Source organism: Amphibalanus amphitrite, unplaced genomic scaffold, assembly GCF_019059575.1.
Source record: "Amphibalanus amphitrite isolate SeventyFive unplaced genomic scaffold, NRLGWU_Aamphi_draft 000503F_arrow, whole genome shotgun sequence".
NCBI lineage: Eukaryota > Metazoa > Arthropoda > Thecostraca > Balanomorpha > Balanidae > Amphibalanus > Amphibalanus amphitrite.
Genome location: NW_024881997.1, coordinates 428,931 through 440,309, shown reverse-complemented (window position 1 = coordinate 440,309; position 11,379 = coordinate 428,931). Strand labels below are relative to the sequence as shown.

General features: G+C 51.8%; 1 protein-coding gene across 1 annotated transcript; it reads left to right on the top strand.

Moving 5' to 3' along the window:
- Positions 1-194: 194 nt before the first annotated feature.
- Positions 195-1,696, top strand: LOC122392832. The gene has a single exon (XM_043388144.1). The coding sequence runs from the start codon at positions 337-339 to the stop codon at positions 1,153-1,155; it is 819 nt and encodes a 272-aa protein (XP_043244079.1). The 5' UTR covers positions 195-336; the 3' UTR covers positions 1,156-1,696.
- Positions 1,697-11,379: the final 9,683 nt, after the last annotated feature.

The following is an 11,379-nucleotide window of genomic DNA, read 5'->3' as shown; positions in this document are numbered from 1 at the left end:
GAGGTACCATAGACCTGACGACCAGCCTGACCTTAACATAGCCTGTAGTGTTACTCGGGTGCATCCAATATAAGCCCGGTCCATGGGCTTCCCCATTTGCAGCTCTACTATATAATTAATCACCAAGTCGCATGACCAGGACCGCTTCCTTATCTGCTCCGGAGCGCCGACCTCGCTGGCCTGCCTCCTGGACCACGTGACCCGGTATCCAGTGTGCGGCACCCAGCCGGAACTCAAGGACACGTCCGGAGGCCAGGTGCAGCCGCCGTGCCGCCGCCGTCTCTCAGTCGCGCGCCGCGCCGTCGCCGGGACGCCCGTGTCTCCGCTGGCGCCGCCATGAGCCTGCTGCTGACCCTGCTGTGTGTGAGCGCGCTGCCCGTGGGCCGCTCGGCGCCCTCGCCGCGCCCCTACCCGGCCGTCGAGTTCGACGAGCTGCTGCCGCGCGTGCTCGCCGACGACGTGCTGCTAATCGATGTGCGCAACCGCTCTGAGCTGCTGGACCCGGGCCGGATCCCCAACTCGCTGAACCTGCCGCTACCCGAGCTGGAGCGCGCGCTGGCCATGTCTCCGGACGAGTTTTTCGAGAAGTACGGCTTCGTGCTGCCGGCGCCGGATCAGGAGATGGTGCTGACGTGCCGCTCGGGCCGCCGCATCCAGACGGCCGCCGCCCGGCTCATCCCGGACGGCTACACCAACGTGAGACTCTTCTACGACTCGTACAAGGGCTGGGTGGGCCGCGGCGCGCCCGTCTCCCGCCAGCTGGCGCCCGAGGAGCTCGTCAGCCGCCTGGAGGATGACAACCAGCAGGTCCTCGACCTGCGGCCTCGCGTGGCCAGACGGAAGCGGCAGGTGGGCTACCTGCAGCCGGTGGAGGGCAGCAACGCGCTCTCCATCGACGAACTCGATCTGGCCCTGCGCCTGACGCCCGGTCAGTTCAGAGAGAAGTTCGGCTTCGAGAAGCCGCCGCAGGAAGCGCCGCTGACGGTGATTGCCGAGGACGAGAACCAGACTCTGGACTCGCTGGAGCTACTCAACGGGCACGGCTACTACGACCTGGGCCTGTACTTCGGCCCGCTGCAGGAGTGGCTCCCTGAGAAGGACGCGCCTCTCGTGTCGGGTACCATCGACACCACGAGTACCATCGACACAAAGTGAGGCGCGAGAGACCGTGCGCTGTGAGATGACCAGGATGGTCGCAACTCGTCTGCTTCGAAAGCTGTTATGGTTTGGTGTCTCGTTAATGTAGTGTAGAACAACGAACAGTGCTGCATCGCCACCATATATGTGGCCGGTAAGGCCCTGACGCGCTAAACGTGCACCCGTGGCAGGTCTCTCATCTTGCACTCGTCGATTTCGACACCGGTATGACCGAGCTGCCACGGCGGACCGACTGCAGAGTCTTATCTCCCAGATGGGCGTGAACTGTCATCGAGGAGTGTGACAAGCATGTGTTACATATTCGTAAAAGATCTTATCGTAATGGGGTGTGTTCTAAAATCGTTTTGTGTGTGATTTTTAATGTTTTTAAATGAACCATACATGCAGATCTATACCTATGTCTTTTGAGTGCAAAATAGGAATAGGATGTCCGTAGCACATGAATCGTTGAAAGACGAATTGTTGAAAGATTGTTTTGTGAGAGCGAGACCATAAAATATGATAACTCGGCAGTTAAAAATGAATAGTGTAGTTTTCAGACTCCGCTCCCGCGCCCCGTAGGGGGGCCGAAACGGCCCCCCTGTCCTTTTCGGTCGATATCTCCTAAGCGGCTGGAGATATCGCCACCAAACTTTCAGGACCCCTCTGGTCATCAATATTACACATTGTGACCAAAAAATTTTCCTGATAGGTTGGCCACAAATGACGTCAGAATGACGTCATGTTCTGTCATTTTCGACCGAAAAAAGACCTTCGCGAGAAGACCTGTCAGGCCTACAGCTTTGACGATACAGAAAAATGATTAAGACATAAAAGGTGTAGAATTGACAGGGCTACAAAACTGCCATCTCGGATTTTTGAAAGTTTTGAGTTTTGAACCCCAAAAATAAAAAAGCATTTTTTTGGATACATTAGCCGAGAAATTCAAAAAGTTTTCGAAAAAACCGGAATATATGTGATAGTACCTCCCGTCTTCTATCTACATACCAAATTTTAGATCGATACCTCGTTTTTTGGCCAAGTTATAGCGCGAAAAAAACTGTTCAAAAATGATGACGTCAAATTTTCAAACTCAATTTTTGGCAATTCTAGACCTCGTAGAGCAAAACAAAGACCACCATTAGACTCCACGTGACGAGCTGCATCGAATCGATGTCCATTTTATGCGAAAATATCAACTTTGAAATTTGAGCTAATTTGACCTGACCTTGACCTGACCTTCACCAAAACGTGACCTAGGCTGGCCCCAAAGGCTGTCTTACCCACATAATCGCATTTGTCATGTAAAATGGACCATAAAACATGTATCACACGACACTTTCATATTGTGACCCCCGGTGACCTAACCTCGCTGTGACCTGACCTGGTATCAGTGACTTTAGATAGCAAAGTATGTGTTTGACGAACAATGTACCATCGATGGTTTTCAATAAATTACCAATCTACTCGATTTCACAACACATTTCTTGAAATGCCTGTGAACGGTGAAAATCTGACCTTTGACCTGACCTGTGACGTCATCGGTTTGACCTAGGTCAATGAAAGTTGGTCACAAGGTAGTTCCCGGGTGGGGCTAGCGAACGCCGTTTGAATTTTGAAAATCGGCGGTAACTTTCCGAGATCTTAGGGGGGCCGAAACGCCCCCCCCCCCACCCCACCCCTACGGGTGGTAGGGTCCGCCGGTAGCCCTACGGGGCGCGGGTTAAGCTGGGATTAGCAAGAAAACATCGATGTTTTAGGACATGCAAAACGATCAATGCCGACTTCACTTATTTTTGTGTAAAGCGACAATGCATTTCCATGCTACTGTCTGAAATAAGACAAACTACGGAATGTTGCCCTGAAACTTCATCAATTTTTAGAATCGGTTCATGTACAGGCCACAGGCGTAAGTGTTTGCCTATAAACATTATGGCCGTTTTTCCTGAGTGTCTACAACTCAGCGATGGCTAGGTGAGAGCCCGCGTACTAGCGATTTAGCTTTAGCGCCCCGAATCGCACTTACATCCCACTTACATTCGATGACCACTCTTCTCCAGACTCCTCCAGTGGTCACCATGGCGACAGGCGCAAACAATATCAGCCCACCACCTGACTTATAAGACGTGACGACGTGATGCTGATAGGCACGTTCCAAGCCGCCGCGCCGTCCGCCTTGCCACGAGCACTGTCGTCTACAACGCGCGGGGCGGGTCACGGGTCACTCAGATGACTGACGAGTGACGACCCTTGGCCGGTAGGAGGGTAGAGGTCAGCGTCACGAAAAGGCGCGTGCAAACGTGCTGCAGCACTTGGCCAAACAAAAGATAAGCATCAGTTTAAAAGCAGCAGCACAGATCCATTCGCTGAATATGTGACACTGAGCGGTATTCAATAGGAGACTGTGAGCTGTAGCTAATGCATCGACAAAAACAGGTGAGATAGGAATCTTACCTGTGGCGCGCCGCTGTCTTATCAACGTTAGGAGTATGCCTACTGACTACTACATAGATAATAGTGGCTGTGCCCGTGGATTAAGAAGCAAGGTTATGCCATACCGTTTATGAAATTGAAAGTAACATGCGATAACCATCTACTATGTATTTATCTGTTTTGGCTTCCATTACATAAATCACCCTGCCTTTTGGATATTTGAAACACGTTTCGAGAGACATGCAGGGCTATCGTTGAGTCATATGTGATCTAAAAAGCATGGATCTCAGGCCAGTTTTACCAGCATACGAATCGCCGGTTGCGGTTATTCATTATTTTCTTTAGTCGGATGCGGCCTACGAGCTTCAACAGCGACGTCGTGAGAAAATAGTCGCTAATGTAAAAACGTCAGCCAATCTGATATGTTTTACATCAGCATGTTTTCGTGTGGTTGATTTCACTTGGGGACGACTTTTAGGAATAAAGACGAACCGCGACCGGCAATTATTATGTTGTTTAAGTTGGCCTGTGATCCAGTTTCAACCATCGGCAGCCCATCAAGTCTCTGCAATCTGACTTCAGCACGGTAGCTTTTTGCTGTCTCGATAGCGTCATCGATTGAGCAAGCGATCACGGTTTTTACACTAGGTCGCCGCCGACAACTTTCAGTGTCGGCAAAGAAGTGGCCGCCGGCCCGCTCAGCGGAGGGTGGCTGGGCGACCTCCGGCCGGCCCCCAGTCGGCGCCGGCGGGTGTGGTGGTGACCTGGCACACGGAGCCGAGTCGGTCTGTACAGGCATACGGCTGCCCTGCCGCCGGCTACAACCGTCCTGAGTGACCTGTCGTGCACAGCTGACCTGCCGTGGAGTACCGCTGACCTGCCGTGGAGCGCAGCTGACCTGCCGTGGAGTACAACTGACCTGCCGTGCAGCACAGCTGACCTGCCGTGGAGTGTAACTGACCTGCCGTGCAGTACAGCCGACCTGTCGTGCAGCACAGCTGATCTGCCGTGAAGCACAGCTGATCTGCCGTGGAGCGCAGCTGACCTGCCGTGCAGCACAGCTGACCTGCCGCTCCTGTACCGTGATACATGTGGTCTGCGTGCTACAAGGACTGACCTGCACAGAACAAAGCCCGAAACTGTTGGCAGCTGAGAGAATCGTTACGCTCAAAGACTCATAAACTGCGCTGTGCAACGAGTGAATTCGATCTGTGTGATGGTCATGTCAGGTGACTTTTCAACCGGTGTCGTGTTATTTTGTTCGGTCAAGTGCTGAGAAGAATGGCAACCTTATAAACTGGAGACACCAGCGCGCGCTTGACCTCTCGATGATTTGGCGCCATGTCTAGCAAGGTAAGAACAGAAGAGCTCGCAGATGTCGACTGCTATTGTGCGACTATTGTCATTTAATTTCTTCATGAAAGGCGTATTATTTTGAAGTCTTCATCTTCATTATTTTGAAGCCTTCAAGCATATGCCCAGGGTCACGCCTATTTGACGCCTATGGGCTATGGTGTTGTCGAACAATTCGAACTAAATCCGTCTGTTCGGCCTTCGGAGGTTACTGGCAGTGTTCGTAATGGGGGCCGCGCCCGCCCATGGGCCGGGTGGGACCAAATCCAAAAACACATTTTTTACGGAGCGAGCGAAGCGAGCGGAGTCTCATACTGAATTAAGGGAAAATCCTGAGTATGAGCGGCCGGCCGGCCGGCCGGCCGGCCGTGGGGACGCTCTTCAAAAGCTAATATCTTAGGAACGGGACATCCGATTGACAAGCGGTCTTCTTTACTGAATGTCACTTGGACGTAAAAGTTATGTGGTGTGATGGCCACCATGCGTTCTTGCCAAACACCGCACGTGGCGCGTGGTAAAGTTGGACATTTTTTAAGAACCCCCAAAATTGCAACCTCAATAACGGCACAACGGTTGGGCCGATTGAATTGAAACTCGGTACACAGTTAGGTCTCCATCAGATAATTCAACTGCATGTGTTAAGGTTAGGGTGCTACAGCACGTGCGCACGTGCAGGGGGCGCTCCCAGATCTCGAGAACGGCTGGGCCGATTGCGCTCAAATTTGGTACACGGTTGGGGACCAGTTAGTAGGGTGCTGTGCAAAAGTCAGTTTGGACCCCGCTTGCACGTGCGCACGTGCAGTGTGCCGCTTCCAGATCTCGAGAACGGCTAGGCCGATTGCGCTGAAATTTGGCACATCGCTAAAGACCGGTTAGTAGGGTGCAGTGCACAAGCTAGTTGCAGGTACCCCCTCGCAATTTCTCACGTGCAAGGCCCATCCTCTCGCTCGCTCCGTTGGTCGCCCAAAAGGCGTTTTACTGGTGATAGGTATTTGATTTACTAGCAGCAGGGATGCGGAGCCGGAGCCGGAGTCGGAGCCGGAGCCGCCGGAGCCGGCATATTTTGCCCGGAGCCGGAGCCGGAGCCGGAGCCGTGAAACAATATAGCCCGGAGCCGGAGCCGGAGCCGGAGCCGCCAAAAAAGGGGGCGACTCCGGCTCCTTTTTATGTTTTGAAGAGGAAAAAAATAATTGACCTAGTTCGGTTTGACAGTACAAGGCAGTAAAACATATGGTACTTTACTTACGTCATGGGCCATCAAATGAATGAAAAAAGCCGAATATCCCCAGTATCCCACAGTACGCAATCAACATCAACTTCTTGTCTGCTCCTCCCCCCCCCCCCCCCCACGTCTACTGCATCCCCAGAGCATGAGGACCGGTCATCAGGTGACGGCCATTGTTTTCAAGCCAGTGCAGTGGACTGCGACTCCCAGCACCGTCTCTTCCCCTCCCCCCCACTCCCACCCCCCAATGCACCCGAGACTGGTGTCAGCTTACGATGGTTCAGTGAACTCCAATTCGCGGCGACTGCGTTTCCAATGCCATCGCTTCCTAGTCCCTTGTTCTGCCAGTTCTCTCCGAGGTGTGTTTGCGCGGGGACGCGGTGAGCCGGTCATGGCAAAGAGTAACGCGTATAACCAATCCAATTTTTCTTCCACCCGTATTTAATTGAGTGCATAGGGGATGTACTGAGTCGGAGCCGGAGCCGCCGGAGCCGGAGCCGCCGGAGCCGGACTATTTTACTCGGAGCCGGAGCCGGAGCCGGAGCCGCCACAGCATTTCACCCGGAGCCGGAGCCGGAGCCGGAGCCGTTTTTTTCTCCGGAGCCGGAGCCGGAGCCGGAGCCGTCTGAAATTTCCACGGCTCCGCATCCCTGACTAGCAGGCTTTGCTTACCTTCGGTATTGACCCGGTTGTATTAAAATCGGATTCTATTTTTTAATGTATTTCATTGGTATTATATATAATGTACATACCTAAATAGTAAATTCGTATATTTTCACTTTCTTGCATAGGTATTATTTCACCATGGCAGTTTTAGAAAGGACCATGCACTTGAGATTTCGCATCACACATTACACAGTGAAACATAGACCAGTGAAAATATCTGTACTTCCTTTCCAGGCCACCTGGCTGCTCGTGCTGCTGTCTGCCGCCTGGCTGGCCGGTCCGTCCGCTGGCGGTCAGCTCCTCGCCCGGGGAGGACGGCCGCGCTCCGACCGACCGACCATCGGTCACCGACGGACCCGGCAGGTGATGTGGGGGCGAATGGATCGGGTCTCGAGCAGTTTTGATAGAGAATCATTGTGCGGCTGAGCCCCTATACGGGTTGACGACCGTCAGTAATAAAACCAATATTTTACTTCTTATGTTCTAACACCTTGCATTATGAAAAGTCAATTAATCTGTTAGCTAAGATAGGTATAAAACTTTGATTTTATTTGCCTTATGTTAACTTGTCTCTTCAAACTCCCGTTGACGCGACCGACTAATAGGCACTGAATTTGCTTAACATGGAGCATTTTTTAGGAAAGCTATTTTACCCGAATAATTATATCCAGTTAGTACGAATTGTGTGCATCTCTTATACGAAGGTGTCATGTCTCTTACACATCTAAACCGAAGATGAAGGCTTGAGTGACAACTGACTATCAAAAACCTCGCTGGTCATCATAATGGTACGCGTTGGCTGACATACGGCTGACTCGTATGCTCAAGGGAGTAGTGTTAGCTTAGCACCCGACATCTGACGAACATGCCGTGCATTTGCAGGTGGACCTCGGCTCAGAATATGCAGGAGAATACGGCGTCAAGCTGAAGCCATCGTCTCGCGGCACATCACGGCTGTCTCGAAGTCAGTCGACAGGGTCTACGTCACTCATCAGCTCACGTGATGGCGTCACTCATGTTTCCATCGACCTACTGGATGACGTCACAGCCTCTTTCGGTGACCAGTTGGATGACGTCACCAATTCACCTGTCGGCCTACAAGATGACGTCGCATACATATTTCCTGAACAACGGGATTACGCCACATACTCTTCGAGTCTTGGGCTGAGTGATGCCAAAGATGCCTCTGATGATAGCGTTGTTGAAGCCCTAGGACCGTCTGCCAGGTCTCACCACGATGCACCAGCACCTGTTGTAGATGCGCTCAGCCCACCTAGTGGACTACATGACACGCTCTCACAAAAGACAACACCAAACCCCCCAATATCATTCGTGAGATTACCAACGAATGTCGCTGATATATCTCAAAAGGGAATCGGTAGTAGCACTCTGTTCTTCGAGACTGTCGAGTCTCACCTAGCCACAATTTTGACCACTAACAACAGCAATTCAACCCACGTAAAACATCCTGAGCTTGATCCCAAATATCCCGACATCAATCTTCGTTTCGTTTTTAGGGAGTACGCACAGCGGGAAGGGTTGAATATCGATGGAGACATAAAAACTGCGGTCGATACTAAAAAGACTGATATGCCGATACTGGAGGACAACCAGTTTTCAGAGCTTGATGATTTGGCTATCACACCGATGTTAACCGAGGCTGTCGCGAAGGGGTCGCCAAAACCTAAGGGTTTACCAATTGAACAGAATAAGTTTACCACAGTTGCACCCAGACTTGTATTGAAGGCGAATCTTGGTACGATCAGAGATTCTCCACTAGGTGGCGGTACCGAAGAAGTCGGTATAGACGCGGCGAAAATAGACGACGATAGACAGAAATCACTGAAAATCACATCAGCACTACCAAAGACGGTTCTCCCAGTTTCGCAGCAGCAACGCGATTATTTAGATGACAACAGCTCCTTTAGAAGCATTGGTCAGCAATCCATTTCGACTACTCAACATCAAGAGGATTCGCATAAACGACCAGCTCCTCCCGCAATAAATCTACACGATCAACCAAGCCCGTCTTACGTCTTCAACAGGTTCAGATATTCGGCGCCCGTTCTGGTCGACGGCGAGCCGGAGGCCTTCGTCTACGTCGACGAGACGTTTCCACAGCGTCACATCGTGTTGCCAGGCGAGCACTTCCATGGTGCTGCTGATGACACCGAAAGTGAAGACGATGACAATTTTAGAGCCCCCGTGCGAGGACAGCAGCTGAGTTACGCCACCTCTGCACCCACTGCGGATGGCCAGGTGGTTCATGTTTACGAGGACGAAAGGTCACCGCCCACCCAGATTATTATTCCTTGCGACGGTTGCCGGTCAGAGCTGGGGTTCCTCTCGGTGGTTGGAGACCCGCCTGCAGATGATGATACCGATGAAGCCCTAGAGGCAGGTGAAACAGCACAATCAGAATCGGAGAATGACGGCACCGACGGTCAAGCCATCAAAACGGTTGTGCCTGGATACCTGCTACAAGAAACAACTGTTGACGGCTACAGTGTAGAAAGTGAATGGGATGGAGAGACGAGAGACACGAGTTTCGAGATCAAGAACCAGCCTCGTTTAGGGCGGTCTTCAAATGAAACTCAGTCAGGTAAAAGCGTCAACATAAGTGGTTCGTACGAAACAAGAGGCCCAATTGGCCACCTAAATCTTCCTGACCACTACCCCTTTGTCACTTTCACCGGTCGCATCCCGCCTTTTCTTCGTGATAGCACGTACTATTTACCACTTTCTGGATCGAGCGGGTTCCTCCCGACGTCATTTTCCTATAATCCCAGAGGCATCAGCCCGGGTGTTTCATCGTTATCTGGCAATATTCACCGACCCATACATCTTTCGACACCCTCTGAGATTAGAAGGGCTGGCTCATCAGAAAATGCCGAAAAAACAAGGTCACCCGTGGCCAAAGAGTCGAATACCACTCGCGACTCGCCTCCAATACGAAACGGGCGAGAGGATAACACTCGCCTCCCACATCAGTCGAAGCCTGTTGTTCCTCTGGTGAGGAGAAGGTCCACCATCCCACCGACTCGCCAGCCCAAGTTGACCGCGCCCGAGCGGCGCCGTCGAGCCACCTTCCAGAAGGTGACGCTGCGGCTGGAGCGTCGGCCCGTGACGCCGACCCCCCGACCTCCGCCGACTCTGGGCCCGCTGACGCGGGGGCAGCGGTACACGGTGCTGAACGACGTCCACGCCAACATCCGCCAGCTGCGGCGAATGCTGACCTCGACCCCTGCACCAAACGTCATGACCACAACGACCGAGACGGACCAAGAGCTCCGCGATCAAACGCTCAAGATGATACACGATCTTCGGGAAGATAAAATAGCTTCGTTTATGTTGGACAGTGCAGAATATAAGGCAGCGTTGACTGCTCAGCTGAAGAAGCAGCTACAGTTCAGCTCGTCCGTACATAACGGTAAGCTGCTGAAGGATGAAATCAAGGAAGCGCTGAACCACACGCCTGAACTGACCTCTGACTCTGTCGAAATGGAAGATTCGCATTTGGATCATCAGAAAGAATCTGTGAGAGAACCTATTGTAGATGTTGACCAAAGTGTCGAAAAAGACACGCCAGCTTCAATGGAAATGGAAAAACAAGCCGAACAAGATTCATCTAACAAGACTGGCTCAGCTACCGAGAAGCCGAAGTCTCCCATAGACGAACCGAACATGCGACCGAACAAAACTAGCAGCCTGACAGAGGTTGGCACGCCACTCGTCTCCACCGATCACCATGGCGATAAGTTCAGAAAACGGCAGAGAGAAATCAAGAAGGCAGAACGCAACGCCGAGCTAGCCATAAAGCTCAAAGAAAAACTGTTACGAGAAATGGAGGCTCAGAAGCCCTTGTCGACTAGTGACGGATCCGATGCGTCGCCGAGCGTCATCGAGGAGGCCAGTACCAGCACCGGGTCCCCAGCATCACTGGTGGCCGAACAGGACCTTTCGTCGTTAGGATCAGTAGCACCAATTTCAAATGCCGATAACTTCGACAGAGAAGACCTGAGCAATTTTGGAAAAGCTCTTAGCATGTCTCACAGCGTGACTGAATCGGTCAACGAAAGTTCCCTATCAATGGCAACAACGCAAACGCCAGCTGAACAAAATAATGGAAACAATCTTAATAGCCTACATGACCCTAACTATATGGCCATTGGCGCGCCTGAGGACTACGTTCGACATGCCATGCTGCATAATGCAATAAGTGACGGAACATTTCTGCATGTGGCCGAAGTCGATCACACAACACAAGGGCTTACAGGAGACGACGAAGACAAGTCACATGAACTAGATGATGTACCTTCACGATATCCATTTAATTCTGCTTTGACTCTGACAGGTATAATGCCTGGAAAGATTAATTTTGAGGAAGAGGACGGCCGTTCACTTGCAGAGGATTTCGACTCTCTCCAAACGGACACAAGCGTTTTTACTTCCCTGGACGATTCATTAGACGAAACCGATCACGGGGCTAACACCTTCGTTTCCGGTCTTTCGAGCATTCCGAATATCATCCCCTCTTACGTAGATAGCGTCGATTCAGATAAACC